Here is an 18,446-nt window from a genome sequence, read left to right on the forward strand (position 1 = left end):
TTAGGGATGATTTTAAGTATAATTTTAATTGGAACACAGCTTCGAATATTTGGTTTTAATTTGGTTTTAGAGGGGTTTTTATTTTTATTGATATGTGTATCTGTTTTAATATGCTGTGCACCGCCCTGAGTCCTGCGGGAGAAGGGCGGTATAGAAATTAAATTAATAATAATAATAACTGTGAGGGGGATCTTGGAGTCATAGTGGACGATCACTTAAATAGGAGCCAGCCGTGTGCTGCAGCTGCCAAAAAAGCCAACAGAGTGCTAGATCACGTGAAGTATTGATACCACTTTACAAGGCCTTGGTAAAGGCACACTTGGAATACGGCATCCAGTTTTCAGAATAACATAGTCGGAAGGGGCCCTGGAGGTCTTCTAGTCCAGCCCCCCGCTCAGGCAGGAGGTGCTATAAGGTTTCAGAATAACAGTCGGAAGGGACCCTGGAGGTCTTCTAGACCAGCCCCCCCGCTCAGGCAGAAGACGCTATAAGGTTTCAGAATAACAGTCGAAAGGGACCCTGGAGGTCTTCTAGTCCAGCCCCCCCCCGCTCAGGCAGGAGATGCTATAAGGTTTCAGAATGACAGTTGGAAGGGACCCTGGAGGTCTTCTAGTCCACCTCCCCCACTCAGGCAGAAGACGCTATAAGGTTTCAGAATGACAGTCGGAAGGGACCCTGGAGGTCTTCTAGTCCAGCCCCCCTGCTCAGGCAGAAGACGCTATAAGGTTTCAGAATGACAGTCGGAAGGGACCCTGGAGGTCTTCTAGTCCAGCTCCCCCCCCCCCACTCAGGCAAGAGACGCTATAAGGTTTCAGAATGACAGTCGGAAGGGCCCCGGAGGTCTTCTAGTCCACCACCACCCCGCTCAAGCAGGAAACCCTAATACCATTTCAGACATTTCAGTCTCTTCTTTAAAAACCTCCAGTGTTGTCCTCTTCTGTTTAAATTTGGATTGTGATGAATTTTAACTGAGTTTCACTTTTTCCATTTTAATTTTTAACTGTTTGAACGTTGCTAAGTTTAACTTTAGATGTCCGAAATCCAGAAGTTGCTTAAAAAAAATAAATGGCCACTTCTCTAAGGAAACACGAGAGTAGGCGCAGCTAACTACCGTCCACAACTCCTCAAAGGTCAAAATAAGAGGAACGGGATGTGGTTGTCGAAGCCAGGCTGGTGCACAAATAGGGAACCCACCAGCCAGGAACAGCATTGCTGCTTCAGCTCCACACATACTTCTCTTAAAAATTGTGGTGCTGACGGTTGGCAACCACAATCACACTGGGTGTTAAGGTTGCGGTTGTCCTGGGAGGGGCAGGGCGTGATCACAGGCTTTGCATCCCTCACTTTCCAATCTCAGGGTTTTATCATTGTGGAAGAGAACCCCAATAAAGGTAGTCCTCGACTTACGACCGCAACTGACCTCCCCGATTTACGTTGCTAAGGGAGACATTCGTGAAGTGAGCTTCGCCCCGTTTTATGGCTTTTTCTTGCCACAGTTGTTAAGTGAACCCCCGCAGTTAAGTGAACCACACCGTCATTCAGCCAATCCAGCTGTTGGGATTCTTCGCCAGCCAGTGGACCCGGCAGCTGAGTGTGAGGACTCAGAGGAGGAGGGGGAGGGGCCTGGCGTGACATCAGAGTCAGAGGAAGGACTGACTTAGTCGGAGGAGGAGCCTGGCCCCTCTACTCGCACTCAGGCTGAGACGCAGCTGTGCCGGGAGTCTGAGTTGGACAGTGATGAAGAACAGCTGGGACAAATCCTGGATGCATGAATGCGCAGGCAAGAGAAGAGAGTAGGACAGAGGGATGCAATGGGGCGGCTCCAAAGGCAAAAGAGAAGGCATTAGGAAGCCACGCCTGGACTGCATAATAAAAGAGAAGGTGTGGGAGGGGCTGGTGGCTGAAGGCAATAGTTTGTGTTACGGAATCGAGTTTGTGTGAACTGTGTTTGTTTGCCTTGGACATTTTATTCAGGTCTGTGAAGAATAAAAGGGGTTTTTTTTTTCCTGCGGTTCCAGACTGCTTGTTGGAAGAGGGGTTTCTCCTTGGGAGCGTAACAAGGACTCACGTGGGCTGGGACAGAACACCAGCTTCCCCCATTGGCTTTTCGGAAGCCAGCTGGGAAGGTTGCAAAGAGCGATCACATGACCCCGGGTCGTCACAACTGTCGCAGGTCCATGCCAGTTGCCTGCATTTTGATTACATGACCTTGGGGATGTCACAGTGGTTTTAAGCCTGAAAAACCAGTCATAAGTCCTTTCCCCCCCCCCCAATAAAATTGTACAGGTAATCCTCAATGTACGACCACGACTGAGCCCAAAATCTGGGTCGTTAAGTGAGCAATTTGTTAAGCGAGCTTTGCTCATTTTTACCACTTGTCATGCCGCAGTTGTGACCTGAATCCCTGCAGCTGTTAAATTAGTAACACGTCGTTAAGTGAATCTGGCTTCGCCCGTTGACTTTGCTCGTCAGAAGGTCCCAAAAGTTGATCACGTGACCCCGGGGGACACGACTGTCATAAATACGAGTCGGTTGCCAAGCGTCTGAATTTTGATCACGTGAGCACGGGGGAATGCTGCGACGGTCGTTAAGCGTTAAGAACAGTCACAAGTCACTTCTTTCCATGTCGTCGTAACTTCAAACGGTCACTAAGCGAACTGTTGTAACTTGAGGACTACCTTTAAGGGTGGGGTTTTTTGGCAAGAGAGTCGATGGAGACATTTAGGGGAACCAAAGAGATCTCTGTCTGTCTCGGTTCGTCTGGCGTTCTGATCCACCCTGTCTTGCTTTGTGCCAATCAAATACGGGTCATTCTCGACTTACGACGGTTCCTTTAGTGACCGCTTGAAGTTACAACGGTGCTGAAAACATAAGACAGGGCTGTTTTTCACACTTAACGACTGCGGCGGCCTCCCCATGGGCATGTGATCAAAATTCAGACGCTTGGCAACTGACTCATACTTCTGACGGTTGCCGAGTCCCCGGGGGGGTCAAGTGATCCCCTTCTGTGACCTTCTCACAAGCGAAGTCAATGGAGCTAGCTTCACTTAACGGCCATGTTGCTCACTTAACCACTGCCATGATTCTGGGGCAAGGAAGGTCATAAAATGGAGCAAAACTCACTTAACGACGGTCGGCCTTGCTTAGCAATGAAAATTCTGGATTCAAATATAAATCGTAAGTCAAGGACATTTGGAAACACAAGAGGAGCAGCATTCTGATTGTCGGAAGCGGCATATCCCCGTCTGGATAAAAACCTGCTGGAGAAATTCTAGGATTTATCATATAATGATAATGATAATGATAATGATAATGATAATGATGATAATAATAATAATAATAATAATAATAATAATAATAATAATAATAATAATAAGAAGAAGAAGAAGAAGAAGAAGAAGAAGAAGAAGAAGAAGAAGAAGAAGAAGAAGAAGAAGAAGAAGAAGAAGAAGAAAGTTGGAAGGGATCTTGGAGGTCATCTAGTCCAACCCCCTGCTCAGGCAGGAAACCCCATACCAGGGGTCTTCAAACTTGGCTCTTTGATGACTTGTGGACTTCAACTCCCAGAATTCAGCGTGCCTGGCTGAGGAATTCTGGGAGTTGAAGTCCACAAGTCATCAAAGGGCCAAGTTTGAAGACCCCTGGCCTAGACCATTTCAGACAAATGGCTGTCCAGTCATTAAACCAGCATAATCCTTTGTACTCCAGGCAGCCTCTCTTATTGTTTACCCCAGGATAGTGTTTCTCAACTTGAGCAACTTTTGAGCTGTGCTGGCTGGGGAATTCTGGGAGTTGAAGTCCACCCAGCTCAAAGCCGCCCAGGTGGAGAATCGCTGAAGGCAGGAAGGCAGTTAAGAGGGATCCAAATTCTTTTGTGGTCTCCATTCCTTCCTCAATTCGGCATTTGCAAAAGGAGCGCTTCTCCTCAATGAGATACAGCAGCTTTAATCTTCTCAAAAGCAGGGAGATTGCTTAGACCAGAGGCCCCCAAACCTTTTGGGCACCAGGGACCGGTTCCGTGGAGAGAGGTTTTTCCACGGACCGGAGGGTGCGTGGTTTTGTGTGCTGCCTGCATCCCACGGATGGGGCTTTGCTTGTTTGTGTGGACTGGTTGCTGGCGTGCCGCAGCCCGGTACCGGTCCACGGACCGGGGGGTTGGGAACCCCTGGCTTAAACCACCCGGTGCCACCTAAGAAAGTATCTTCTCTGCCTTACAATCCTTGGAGGTGCAAGTGTCATTGATCAATTAATTACCAAACATTAATGTTAAAGTACGTTATCGTCAAGGCCATGGTTTTCCCAGTTGCAATGTATAGCTGTTTCGTGTCTGGTGTGGAGTTTCCTATATCTGTCGCCCTGCCTATTTAACTCAGATGCAGAGCCCATCATGAGAAAGGCAGGGCTAGAGCAGGGCTTTTCAACCTTTTCACCCATTGTACCACTTTTAGGATATGGCAACATCCGAGTACCACCAGTCGCCTAGCAAGGTGTCAAAAACTTGATGACCAAAAAAAAAGGAAAAAAGTGATAAAGTACAGGTAGTCCTCGACTTACAACAGTTCGCTTAGTGACTGTTCGGAGTCACAATGGCACTGAAAAAAGGCCCCCCCAAGGCACAGCCGAGCAAAACACCTGCCTGCCCACCCGGCGGCGCTCTTCCTCCTGTCCGAGGTTTTCATTGTTGTGAGCATTTCTGTTGAGGATTGGCAGTGGGGGTGGGGTGGGGGGTGTTTGGTTTTTATTCCCCCCGTCTGCTGGGTGGTTGCAGCAGGTTTTGGTCACTTCACATGACCCTGGGACACTGGGACCGTCATAAATAGGAATCAGTTGCCAAGCCTCTGAATGTAAATCACAAGACCCTGGAGAGGCTGCAACATTCCAGCTGATCGGCGCTTCTTCTGGGCTCAGCAGAAGCACCAGGATCAGTGCTGCTTTCCAGCTGATCAGCGCTTCTTCGGGGCTCAGCAGAAGCATCAGGATCAGCGCCGAGCTCCAGCTGGAGCCTGGCGCTGATCCTGGCGCTTCCACTGAGCCCTGACAGCCCTGCAGCTCCAGCCGTCTCTCGCTCAGGCTTGTGCGGTGCTGCCACCGGTTCAGCTCATTCCCCTCCCCCGCTACCCCTTTTCTAGGATGGTCGCGTACCCCCTGCCAGGTGCCAATGTACCACAGGTGGTACCCGTACCACGGGTTGAAAAGCCCTGGGCTAGAGGAATCAAAAGTTGGAATTAAGATTGCTGGGAGAAATATCAACAGCCTAAGATATGCAGATGATGCCACTCTGATGGCAGAAAGTGAAGAGGAACGAAAGACCCCCTTGATGTGGGTGAAGAAGGAGAGTGCAAAAGTTGGCTTGAAACTCAACATTTAAGAAAACCAACATCACGGCATCCGGCCCTCTCAATTCCTGGCAAATAGATGGGGAAGAAATAGAGGTAGTGATAGATTTTATCTTCCTGGGCTCCAAGATCACCACAGATGGGGACTGCAGCCAAGAAATTAAAAGACGCTTGCTCCTGGGGAGGAAAGCCATGGCAAATCTAGGCAGCATACAGTACCTAAAAGCAGAGACGTCACCCTGCCAACAAAAGTGCGTATCGTCAAGGCCATGGTTTTCCCAGTTGCAATGTACGGCTGTGTAAGTTGGATCACAAGAAAGGCTGAGCGCCAAAGAATGGATGCCTTTGAACTCTGGTGCTGGAGAAGACTCCTGCGAGTCCCCTGGACTGCAAGGCGATCCAACCGGTCAGTCCTAGAGGAGATCAACCCCGACTGCTCTTTAGAAAGCCAGATCTTGAAGTTGAAACTCAAGTCCTTGGGCCACCGAATGAGAAGGGAGGACTCACTGGAGAAGAGCCTGATGCTGGGAAAGATGGAGGGCAAGAGAAGAAGGGGAGGACAGAGAAGGAGGTGGCTGGAGGGAGTCACTGAAGCAGGAGGCGTGAGCTTCAATGGACTCCAGAAGATGGTAGAGGACAGGAAGGCCTGGAGGAACGTTGTCCATGGGGTCGCGATGGGTCGGACACGACTTCGCCACTAACAACCCAATTCAGCAAAGCCTCCCATTTTACTTCTGCCTTCTGCAACCAGACGTAACTTCCCCACGATCAAATGAACCACGCCTTGAAAATCAGAATCGTGGCAGATATTCCAAAAACATCTACAAGGCGCATGGGGGACAACAGAGCATTTATTTACATTTGGGCTCAAACAGGACAGTAAAAATACAGCGTGGCTGGAGCAGATCCCGTGGGGCAGGGGAAAATGACCCACTCAGATCAAACCAAAAAGTTCACCCCCAAGGAGTCCCTCGGCCCAACCTCGGTCCTGGCTGATGGGACCTCGGTGTGGTAAGCGAGGAGGTAGCCAAGAGTGGATAGCCAGTCTTTGGGCCTTGGGAGAAGAGACCCTTCATCCCTCCAGGAAGGGCAAAAACTGGGGAGGGGGCCGAGGAAGGGAAGGGGCTGTTAAAACAGAGGTCATAACTGGTGAGAAATGCATGTTGACCTCTTTTTTAAGATACATTCACAGATAAATGGGAAGCGTTTTCTTCCACGTGGCACACGTCGGTTTCCCCATCAGGTCCAAAATAATGGAATTATTTTTTATTTTTTAAAACCCTCAGATGAAAACACTGTGAACTGCTCTAGGGTTGGGGTTTTTTGGGATGTGTGTGTGTGTGTGGGGGGGAAATCTCATTGCAACTTGTGTTTTTTCTTCAGCGGTCTTAAAAACAAACAAACCAAAATAAACCCATTTTCTGTTTGCACAGAAATTTAAAAAAAAAAGGAAAAACCCAAGGAGTGCCTTTAGTGGGTTTTTTTTTTCTCCAGCAATTCGATTTTGGGGTGATTTTTGCAAACCCCTCCAGCATAAGCCAGTTTTCCAAATTGATTCCCCCCCCCCACACACACACACCAGTCAGCATCAGGATAAGAATTGGCGGTCCTGTGAATTAATCAACCCCCCCAGGTCGCGTTCCAAATACGGCGTTTGCACAGCGGACCGATAAAAGAGACAGGACCGAATCTCTTGGTTTCTAAGGACCGAGCTGAACAGGGGAAGGACGGAGGTCTGCTCACTAGAGTGCGGTGCAGGGGAGAGGAGCATGGGTGTACAAATACCTGGAGAACCGATGGCAGCGATTCCGCAATGCAGAGCTGGCCCCAAGTCCTTCCCTCGTTCCCCCATTGCTAGAGTCTCTTTCTGAGCCACGGATTCCTTGGCACACGAACACGGCAAAAATTGCTGATCTGCGGCAAAAATTGCTGATCTGTTGGGTTGTGGGTTTTTTTGGCTCAGGGTCTCTCATAATCCAGAAGTTTTTTTTGTGTGTGTGTGGGGGGTAGGGGGGAAAGGTCCCAAAAATTTTCCCCAGAACGGCGGCGTCCTCCTCCAATTTGCTGACCTGTTCGGAGCCACAGTCCCGCCATACTTTATCGTTCCTCCTGTTAAAAGTCGAGCTGCCGTCGCCGTCGTCTCTACCCAACTTTTCGGCACGAAAGAGAGCGAGACGGGCCGGCGAGAAGATTACGACGGTTTGAAAGCCCCTTCTGGAAAAATTGCACTTTTTTATCTCGCTCGGAAATAAGCACGTCCGCAGCTCCGGATTGAGAGAGTGGCTGAAAGCCGGTTAATCCGAAGAAGGTCAGCAAACCAAGTTTTTAGGCGTCCTCCAGGCACGGCAGCACCCACCGTCTTCTCCCCAGCAAAAGGCGACGGGAGAATCTCTCCTCCTGAACTCCGGAGTGACCGCTGCCATCGTGGGTGACCGGTCGAAAAATAGACAAGAGGAATATTCGTCGAAAGGGATGGACTGGCGTGTTTTTTTTCTTCTTAAAAATCCCTTAGATCCAGAATAGCGTAGAATTGAAAGGTAAAGAATCCATACACCCTTCCCACGGATATTGTGCCAAAAATTACATTCCGAGAGTTGAACTTTGTTTTTTTTTTAATTATTATTATTGTTATTGTTATTATTTCCTGCGTCCTGCTCCCAAAGGATTTTGCTGTCCTCGGGAGAAACAGGAAATATAAGTTCCCCGTTTTCCTTCCTAGGAAAAAAAAAACCCCAAAAGCCTGGTGGTGGCTCGGTGGTTCGTCCGGGTGTGCCGGCACCTTCAGTCTATTTTCACCGCGGCGTAAATTTTGCGGACAAACATGTAGGCTGCATAGAAGCCGATGGTCCCGGTCAGGAGCCAGAAGGACAGCACCATGAGGGCAGTGTAGCCGAAATACAACAGGGAAGGGATGAATTCCACAATGTCCAGCTGGAAGAGAAGAAAAATGGAGTTAGGGGAGGGGAAATTAAGGGGAGGGGGGAGAGCTGAACCCCATCACTCCCCTTCAGGGAGGCAAGGAAGGACCAGGGAGGACATGATAGCAGCCTTCTAGTATCTCAGGGGTTGCCCCAAAGAAGAGGGAGTCAAGCTATTCTCCAAAGCGTCTGAAGGCAGGACAAGAAGCAACAGATGGAAACTAATCGAGGAGGGAAGCAACCTGGAACTAAGGAGAAATTTCCTAACAATTAACCAGTGGAACTACTTGCCTCCAGAAGTTGTGGGTGCTCCATCACTGGAGGTCTTCAAGAAGAGATTGGACAGCCATTTGTCCAGAATTGTATAGGGTCTCCTGCTTGAGCAGGGGGTTGGACTAGAACAGGGGTCACCAACTACCGGGCTGTGGCTTATTAGCCACTGGGCCACGTGAATTGCTGGCTGGTGTGGGTGCGTGTGTGGGCATGGGGGGGGGACGCCACGAGCGTGGGCATTTGCGTCCCCACTCGCGCGAGCATCGCCACGAGCATTGCGGGCGTTCATGTCCCCACACAGGCGAGTGCTCAGGGTCCCTCTTGCACGAACAATGCGTGTTCGTGCGTGCATACAGATGTACGCATGCGTTCACCTCCAGTAAAACCATCCTTTCTTTCCCACCTCTCCCCACTCCGGACCGCCAACCCTGAAAGTTCGGGGAACTTGGACTAGAAGACCTCCAAGGTCCCTTCCAGCTGTTATTCTGATGTCCTCAGCAATGTTCTCCACCTTGAAGGTGACCTCCCATTGATATTTATTGATATCAGGTAACTGTCAACGCTGCTACCATCGGATGTTCTTGCTTTGACGACATATGGAGATGCAGCCATTTTCCTTCTTATGTTTTACTCTTAGAATTAGAGTTAGAATTAGATGATACTGGGAGGAGGGAGGAGGAGGAATGTGCGTGGGAGTTTAGTTAGACATAACAATAGTGTAACTAGGGTGAGAACCAAGGTTTTTTGGAATAAGAGATTATAAGAAATGGCAGGGCTGGAGAACTGGAGGGAAGGCCTGCATTTCAAGCTAATCGGAGAATGTGATTTATGACTGTTAATTGGAGGAGGGAATTGTGCTTTGATACTATGTGCTCAGGGGAGGGGAATTCAGATTTTGGCTTTGATTGCGTTATGCTCCTCGAATAAAGATTAAGGTAAACAATGCCTCCAACGTCTTTGAAGAGTTTCATCTGTCGGAACCATGACAATAATGCTCTCCTCAGCTTGTACGGAGAGTTCTCAATTTATGACCAGTACCAAACTTCAAAGTTACAACAGAACTCCCCCCAAAAGGAAGTTATGACCCAGATTCAAAGTGCCGACATCCACCCCCTCCCGCAGTCAGGCAATTGCATTTCAGGTGCTCGGCAACGACCTGCATTTACAACTGTTTGCGGCATCCTGTGTTACGTGATCACAATTTACAATGGTTTGTTGTTGTTTTTGCCAGAAACTGATGTTTAGTTCCAGTTCCGGCTAAAAATGCCCATGATGGACAATAGGTTCACTTAACGACGATGAGTTCGCTTTACAACCGTTGCCTTCGGTTTATAACTGCCGCAAAAAGAGTGGTAATCTCGAGCACAGGGGTGTGGTGACCCGCTTAACAACCGGCATGACTTAGGACTTAATGCTAGGCTCAGATACAGTCGTAAGTCGAGGACTTATCTGTAAAGGGAGAGCAGACTGACCCGTGCACGCTGTGAACAGTCTGGGAGAGAGAAACGGGCCGTTCTGAATTGGGTAAAGAATAAAGGAATAAAAATATAACACAATAATCAAATAAATAAAACAAAATAATAAAACAAAATATTAAAATAATAAAATAAAACAAATTAAAATACTAAAACAATATAAATAAAATAAAAATACTAAAATAAAATAAATAAAATAATAAAATAAAATACTAAAATAAAATATATCAAATTAAAATTAAAAGAAAAGAAATAAAAGAAAATAAATAAAATAAAAATACTAAAATAAAATAATAAATTAAAATAATAAATTAAAATGCTAAAATAAAACAAAATAAAAATAAAAATAATAAATTAAAATACTAAACTAAAATACTAAACTAAAATAATAAATTAAAATACCAAAATAAAATAAACTAAAATACTAAAATAAAATAATAAACTAAAATACTAAAATAAAATAGATAAAATAAAAATAAAATTAAAACAATAAAAGAAAAATAAATAAAATAAAAATAAAAATAAAAATGAGTACCTTATTCACGAAGTAGAAGACGGCGTAGATCAGCACGTAGAAGGCGGATCCTCCGGAGACCAGGAAGGTCCTCCACCACCACCGATAATCCTGCCAAAATCAGCAGACCCACCTTGGATTACCTCCAGTTACAACCGTTCATTTAGTGACCGTTCAAAGTTAAAAAGGCACTGAAAAAAGGGACCGGCAACCGGTCCTCGCTGTTACGACCATTGCAGCATCCCCATAATGGGTCACATGATCAAAATTCGGGCACTTGGCAACTGGCATGTACCTAGGACGGTTGCAGTGTCCCTGGGTCACGTGATCACCGTCTGTGACTTTCCTGGATGGCTTCCAACAACCAAAACCAATAGGCAAAGCCAGATTCACATAATGATCTCATAGTTCACTTAACGACTGCAGTGATTCACTTAAGAACGGTGGCAAAGAAAGGTCGTTAGAGCCCTGGTGGCGCCATGGTTAGAAGGCAGGATTGCAGGGTGACTCTGCCCACAGCCGGGAATTCGATCCTGATCGGCTCAAGGTCAACTCAGCCTTCCATCCTTCCGAGGTCAGTAAAATGGGGACCCAGATTGTTGGGGGCAAATAAGGCTGACTCTATAAGCCGCTTAGAGAGGGCTGTAAAAGAACTGTGAAGCGGTAGATAAGTCTAAGGGCTCTTGCTATAAAACGAGGCGCAAGAGCATTTAGCCTTATACATCGCCCCGTGGCGCTTTACAGTGTGGTTTACAAGGACAGCATTCTTGGCATGTTGCCCCCCAACCATCTGGGTCCTCATTTTACCAAACTGGGAAGGATGGAGGAAGGCTGAGTCAACCTTGAGCCGGTGAGAATCGAACTGCTGGCAGCTGGCAGAGTTAACCTGCAATGTGGCATTCTAACTACGTCGCTGTCCAACATCCCCAACCTCAGAGAGCACCAAGGACCCCACAGTTATCTTCTTCCTCCTTCTCCTCCTCCCTTCTAGCACTGATGATGTTCCCTAGTCGGGTCACGAAACATCTGCAAGAAAACCACCCAGCTCAGAGAGCACCAGGGACCCCACGTTTCAACCCCTGAGCTACCAATATTCCCTTCTACTGGGTCTCCCACTGCCACGGTAAATACTTTCTCTCCGACTTCCTTCTCTGGGTCCCGATCCCTACACCTAGCTCTGCAGGACACAGACCCCTTCCCTGCACCTCGAAGGCCTGGGATTCTGGATCCGTGGCAGACCTGGGTTCCCCAATCCTGCGACACCCGCCCCTTGTCCCCCCTCTTACCTCAGCACAGAGCTGGAAGTACACCATGACGATGCTGATCTGGGAACAGGAGACCACCAGGATGATGAACACCAGGAATAAGAAGCCAAAGAGGTAGTAGAACTGATTCTCCCAGATGGCCTGGATCGAAAGAAGACCCGCAGATACTCAGGATCTTGGTTAGAACCTTTAAAACCCTTCAGAAAACTATCTCACCCCCTTGGATGGAAGGATTTATACTCCTTGCAGACAGCTGGTCCTTTGCACCCTTTTAGAGAGTCGTTGAGGCCACCTGGAGGTTCACCTGTGTCCTCATTGTTTGTCCCAAAGGTGCTTTTCCACGAGGCGACTGGACTGTTTTTCTTTGAAGAGGTTTCGCTCCACATCCCAGAAGCTTCCTCAGGTTCTCACTGAATGGTGGGGAATGGAAGGATTTATACTCCTTGCAGACAGCTGGTCATTTGCCTTTTTTTAAAAAAGAGAGTCGTTGAGGCCACCTGGAGGTTTATTTGTGCTCTCAGGGTCACCCGAGTAGTGCAAATGGGGGTGGAGTCTTCTTGGAATTAGGGGTCCAAGAGGCCCTCCCTCAACAGGGAGGGAGGAACACAACATCATCTATCTCCAGTCTACCACACAGTCCTTTCAGGAAGGCTCCACGCCCATTTGCACTGCTCAGGTGAGCCTGAGGACACAGGTAAGCCTCCAGGTGGCCTCAACGACTGTCTAAAACAGGGGTGTCAAACTCAATTTCATTGAGGGCCGCATCAGCACTGTGGTTGCCCTCGGGGGTGTGTGTGTGTGGCCAGGGTGTGTGTGGCCTACTGGGTGGGCGTGAATGGAGTGGGTGTGACCTACTGGGTGGGCGTGGCCAGCTCTACATCGTTCGCGTCAAGGGTGCCTGTGGGGGTCTGGGCAGGAGTGGGACAGATCTGAGGGTCTCTGGCAGAAAGGGGTGGGACCAGGGCAAGCGCCAAGGCATGGTCCACTGGAGGAGCCTGCCGAACCCCCTCCCCCAAAGCCCATCAAGCCAGATATGTGAAGTAGGCAAGGGCCATTTGCTGGCCACTTCCAGGCGATGGTGCATTTCTTCATTCCTCACAAAGGGGGACACACCCCCAGCATGCACCTGGGGGGGGGCGATGCGGCAGGGGCTGGTTCCTCGCTGTTTCCAGATGGTCTTGTGGAGCTAAGACTGAATGTGTTTCAGCATAGATGGCCACCACGAAATTGTACATTGGCTCCCGGCCGGCCTGTGCCAGGGCCAAGGCAACGGGGGCCGTTCCCTCACTTGTTTCCAGGATGGCTTCGCGGGTCATGAAACCACTTCACGGGCCCCATCCGGCCCCTGGGCCTTGTGTTTGACATGTCTGGTCTAAAAGGATGCAAATGATCGGCTGTCTGCAAGGAGTATAAATCCTTCCCTTCCCCACCATCCAGTCAGAACCTGAAGAAGCTTCTTGGAAGAGGAGAGAAACGTCTTCAAAGAAAAACAAGACAGTCCAATTGCCTCCTGAAAAAGCCCCTTTGGAACAACCCTGACCTGGATAATGGAGAATCCCCCTAGACATCTCATCCCTTTGTCCCACTTTAGTAGGAGGAGCTTGCTGAGGACCCAGTTGGCCAAGGAATTCCGGGAGGGTCTTTTCTGCCGTGGCCCCTGCCCTCTGGAGCACGGTGCCCCTCAAGGTGAGATCCACACAGACCCTCATCCTGGCTCTTCTGATTGGCAGGGGCAGGCAATCTTGGCTCTTTTATGACCCGTGGACTTCAACTCCCAGAATTCCTGAGCCAGCCATGCTGAGGGGAAAGGGAGAGGTTTCCAAGCTGAGCCATGCTGGCTCAGGAATTCTGGGAGTTGAAGTCCACAAGTCATGAGGGGGCCATAGTTCCCCCATGCTGGCTCAGGAATTCTGGGAGTTGAAGTCCACGAGTCATGAGGGGGCCATAGTTCCCCCATGCTGGCTGAGGAATTCTGGGAGTTGAAGTCCAGGAGTCATGAGGGGGCCATANAACTTTTCGGCACGAAAGAGAGCGAGACGGGCCGGCGAGAAGATTACGACGGTTTGAAAGCCCCTTCTGGAAAAATTGCACTTTTTTATCTCGCTCGGAAATAAGCACGTCCGCAGCTCCGGATTGAGAGAGTGGCTGAAAGCCGGTTAATCCGAAGAAGGTCAGCAAACCAAGTTTTTAGGCGTCCTCCAGGCACGGCGGCACCCACCGTCTTCAACTCCGGAGTGACCGCTGCCATTGTGGGTGACCGGTCGAAAAATAGACAGAGGAATATTCGTCGAAAGGGATGGACTGGCATTTTTTTTCTTCTTAAAAATCCCTTTGATCCAGAATAGCGTAGAATTGAAAGGTAAAGAATCCATACACCCTTCCCGCCTTGAGGTTCCCCGATTCCACGGATATTGTGCCAAGAATTACATTCCGAGAGTTGAACTTTGTTTTTTTTTTTAATTATTATTATTGTTATTGTTATTATTTCCTGCGTCCTGCTCCCAAAGGATTTTGCTGTCCTCGGGAGAAACAGGAAATATAAGTTCCCCGTTTTCCTTCCTAGGAAAAACAAACAAACCCAAAAGCCTGGTGGTGGCTCGGTGGTTCGTCCGGGTGTGCCGGCACCTTCAGTCTATTTTCACCGCGGCGTAAATTTTGCGGACAAACATGTAGGCTGCATAGAAGCCGATGGTCCCGGTCAGGAGCCAGAAGGACAGCACCATGAGGGCAGTGTAGCCGAAATACAACAGGGAAGGGATGAATTCCACAATGTCCAGCTAGAAGAGAAGAAAAATGGAGTTAGGGGAGGGGAAATTAAGGGGAGGGGGGAGAGCTGAACCCCATCACTCCCCTTCAGGGAGGCAAGGAAGGACCAGGGAGGACATGAGAGCAGCCTTCTAGTATCTCAGGGGTTGCCCCAAAGAAGAGGGAGTCAAGCTATTCTCTAAAGCCCCTGAAGGCAGGACAAGAAGCAACGGATGGAAACTAACCAAGGAGAGAAGCAACCTAGAACTAAGGAGAAATTTCCTAACAGTGAGGACAATTAATCAGTGGAACTACTTGTCTCTAGACGTTGTGGGTGCTCCATCACTGGAGGTCTTCAAGAAGAGACTGGACAGCCATTTGTCCAGAATTGTATAGGGTTTCCTGCTTCAACAGGGGGTTGGACTAGAACAGGGGTCACCAACCTGTGGGCCGTGGCCACTACTGGGCCGTGGCCTATTAGCCACCGGGCCGCATTAATGGCTGGCAAGTGTGGGAGCGTGTGTGGGCATTGCGTCCCCACTCGTGCGTCGCCACACGATAGGTTCCCTTAACAACGGTGAGTTCACTTTATGACCATTGCCTTCAGTTTATAACTGCTGCAAAAACGGTGGTAATCTCGAGCGCAGTGGTGTAGTATCCTGCTTAACAACCAGCATGACTTAGGTCAGTGGTGGCGAATCGATGGCACGGGTGCCAGAGGTGGCACTCAGAGCCCTCTCTGTGGGCACGCGCGCCGTCGCCCCAGTCCTAGGCCTTCAGCTGGGTTTTATAAAACCTTTTCGCTTGAGGCCTCCGCCGTCGTGTGCAAAAAAAAAAAAAGGTTCAATCAGTCAATTTCAACTTCTCGCAGGAAAAAAAAGATCTCACAAAGTTGGAATGGATTGATTGAACTTTTTAGTCCCACCCAGTCTGCCATTACCACCGTAGCCACACCCACCCAATGGGCAACGCCTACCCAATGGGCCACGCCCCTCCGGCACCCGACCAGTTATTTTATTAAAATAAATAATAAAATAAAATAAAAATACTAAAATAAAATACTAAAATAGAATTATAAATTAAAATAAAAAGAATAAAAATATTAAAATACAATAAATAAAATAAAAATAAAAATACTAAAATAAAAAATAAAAATAAAAATACTAAAATAAAAATACTAAAATAAAATAAAAATAAAAATGAAATAAAATAAAATACTAAAATAAAATAAATACTAAAACAAAATAAAATAAAATAAAAATGCTAAAATAAAATAAATAATAAAATAAAATAATAAATTAAAATACTAAAATAAAATAGATAAAATTTAAAAAAAAATAAGTACCTTATTCACGAAGTAGAAGACTGCGTAGATCAGCACATAGAAGGCGGATCCTCCGGAGACCAGGAATGTCCTCCACCACCACCGATAATCCTGCCAAAATCAGCAGACCCACCTTGGATTACCTCCAGTTACAACCGTTCATTTAGTGACCGTTCAAAGTTAAAAAGGCACTGAAAAAAGGGACCGGCAACCGGTCCTCGCTGTTACGACCACTGCAGCATCCCCATAATGGGTCACATGATCAAAATTCGGGCACTTGGCAACTGGCATGTACCTAGGACGGTTGCAGTGTCCCTGGGTCACGTGATCACCGTCTGTGACTTTCCTGGATGGCTTCCAACAACCAAAACCAATAGGCAAAGCCAGATTCACATAATGATCTCATAGTTCACTTAACGACTGCAGTGATTCACTTAAGAACGGTGGCAAAGAAAGGTCGTTAGAGCCCTGGTGGCGCCATGGTTAGAAGGCAGGATTGCAGGGTGACTCTGCCCACAGCCGGGAGTTCGATCCTGACCGGCTCAAGGTCAACTCAGCCTTCCATCCTTCCGAGGTCAGTAAAATGGGGACCCAGATTGTTGGGGGCAAATAAGGCTGACTCTATAAGCCGCTTAGAGAGGGCTGTAAAAGAACTGTGAAGCGGTAGATAAGTCTAAGGGCTCTTGCTATAAAACGAGGCGCAAAAGCATTTAGCCTTATACATCGCCCCGTGGCGCTTTACAGCGTGGTTTACAAGGACAGCATTCTTGGCATGTTGCCCCCCAACCATCTGGGTCCTCATTTTAATGAACTGGGAAGGATGGAGGAAGGCTGAGTCAACCTTGAGCCAGTGAGAATCGAACTGCTGGCAGCCGGCAGAGTTAACCTGCAATGTGGCATTCTAACTACGTCGCTGTCCAACATCCCCAACCTCAGAGAGCACCAAGGACCCCACAGTTATCTTCTTCCTCCTCCTCCTCCTCCTAGCACTGATGATGTTCCCTAGTCGGGTCACGAAACGTCTGCAAGAAAACCACCCAGCTCAGGGAGCACCAAGGAGCCCACAGTCCTCCCCCCCTCTCCCTCCTCCTCCTGCTCTTCCCTACAAACTCCACTCCCTTCTAGCACTGATGATGTTGCCTAGTCGGGTCACGAAACGTCTGCAAGAAAACCACCCAGCTCAGAGAGCACCCAGGACGCCACGTTTCAACCCCTGAGCTACCAATATTCCCTTGTACTGGGTCTCCCACTGCAACGGTAAATACTTTCTCTCCGACTTCCTTCTCTGGGTCCCGATCCCTACACCTAGCTCTGCAGGACACAGACCCCTTCCCTGCACCTCGAAGGCCTGGGATTCTGGATCCGTGGCAGACCTGGGTTCCCCAACCCTGCGACACCCGCCCCTTGTCCCCCCTCTTACCTCAGCACAGAGCTGGAAGTACACCATGACGATGCTGATCTGGGAACAGGAGACCACCAGGATGATGAACACCAGGAATAAGAAGCCAAAGAGGTAGTAGAACTGATTCTCCCAGATGGCCTGGATCGAAGGAAGGATCTTGGTTAGGACTTTTAAAACCCTTCAGGAACTATCTCACCCCCTTGGAGGGAAGGATTTATACTCCTTGCAGACAGCTGGTCCTTTGCACCTTTTTAGAGAGTCTTTGAGGCCACCTGGAGGTTCACCTGTTGTCCTCAGTTTGTCCCAAAGGGGCTTTTCCACGAGGCAACTAGACTGTTTTTCTTTGAAGAGGTTTCGCTCCACATCCCAGAAGCTTCCTCAGGTTCTGACTGGATGGTGGGGAAGGGAAGGATTTATACTCCTTGCAGACAGCTGGTCTTTTGCCTTCTTTTTTTTTAAAGAGAGTCGTTGAGGCCACCTGGAGGTTTATCTGTGCCCTCAGGGTCACCTGAGTGGTGCAAATGGGGGTGGAGCCTTCTTGGAACTAGGGGTCCAAGAGGCCATCTAGGTCAAAATTGAACAGCCCTCCCTCCAGTCTACAACACGGTCCTTCCAGGAAGGCTCCACGCCCATTTGCACCGCTCAACGACTCTCTAAAATAATGCAAATGACCAGCTGTCTGCAAGGAGTATAAATCCTTCCCTTCCCCACCATCCAGTCAGAACCGGAAGAAGCTTCTGGGATGAGAAGTGAAATGTCTTCCAAAAAAAAGAGTCCAGTTGCCTCGTGAAAGAGCACTTTGGGACAACTGAGGACACAGGTGAACTTCCAGGTGGCCTCAACGGCCCTCTAAAAGATTGCAAATGACCAGCTGTCTGCAAGGAGTATAAATCCTTCCCTTCCCCACCATCCAGTCAGAACTTGAAGAAGCTTCTTGGAAGAGGAGAGAAACGTCTTCAAAGACAAACAAGAAAGTCCAGTTGTCTCCTGAAAAAGCCCCTTTGGAACAATCCTGACCAGGATAATGGAGAATCCCCCTAGACATCTCATCCATTTGTCCCACTTTAGTAGGAGGAGCTTGCTGAGGACCCAGTTGGCCAAGGAATTTTGGGAGGGTCTTTTCTGCCGTGGCCCCTGCCCTCTGGAGCACGATGCCCCTCGAGGTGAGATCCACACAGACCCTCATCCTGGCTC

General features: G+C 48.5%; 2 protein-coding genes across 2 annotated transcripts in view; both read right to left on the minus strand.

Annotated features, from left to right (window-relative positions):
• Positions 1-7,961: 7,961 nt before the first annotated feature.
• LOC107294594 (transmembrane 9 superfamily member 4-like) lies at positions 7,962-14,029 on the minus strand. Its single transcript, XM_015823835.1, has 4 exons — positions 14,000-14,029; positions 11,803-11,922; positions 10,538-10,627; positions 7,962-8,267 (listed from the first exon to the last, which is right to left on the minus strand). The coding sequence occupies exons 1-4, from the start codon at positions 14,027-14,029 to the stop codon at positions 8,118-8,120; spliced, it is 390 nt and encodes a 129-aa protein (XP_015679321.1). The 3' UTR covers positions 7,962-8,117.
• A 227-nt stretch (positions 14,030-14,256) lies between these two features.
• The window catches only part of TM9SF4 (transmembrane 9 superfamily member 4), a 38,025-nt gene continuing 33,835 nt past the window's right edge, over positions 14,257-18,446 (minus strand). Inside the window, exons 16-18 of the mRNA XM_015823840.1 lie at positions 17,271-17,390; positions 15,872-15,961; positions 14,257-14,558 (exon numbers count right to left, since the gene is read on the minus strand). Of these exons, the coding sequence (XP_015679326.1) occupies positions 14,409-14,558; positions 15,872-15,961; positions 17,271-17,390 (360 nt within the window). The 3' untranslated portion in view covers positions 14,257-14,408. The remainder of the gene's footprint in view (positions 14,559-15,871; positions 15,962-17,270; positions 17,391-18,446) is intronic.

This window comes from Protobothrops mucrosquamatus, unplaced genomic scaffold (genome assembly GCF_001527695.2).
Source record: "Protobothrops mucrosquamatus isolate PMUCROS unplaced genomic scaffold, P.Mucros_1.0 scaffold2008, whole genome shotgun sequence".
Lineage (NCBI taxonomy): Eukaryota > Metazoa > Chordata > Lepidosauria > Squamata > Viperidae > Protobothrops > Protobothrops mucrosquamatus.

Excerpts from the sequence above, each read along its gene's own strand:
- LOC107294594 (XM_015823835.1), bottom strand. The coding sequence starts at position 14,029 with ATGGCAGCGGTCACTCCGGAGTTGAAGACG. Across the intron at positions 11,923-13,999 it reads TCACTCCGGAGTTGAAGACG|GCCATCTGGGAGAATCAGTT; the intron begins GTGGGTGCCGCC and ends CTTTCGATCCAG. Across the intron at positions 10,628-11,802 it reads ACTTCCAGCTCTGTGCTGAG|GATTATCGGTGGTGGTGGAG; the intron begins GTAAGAGGGGGG and ends TGATTTTGGCAG.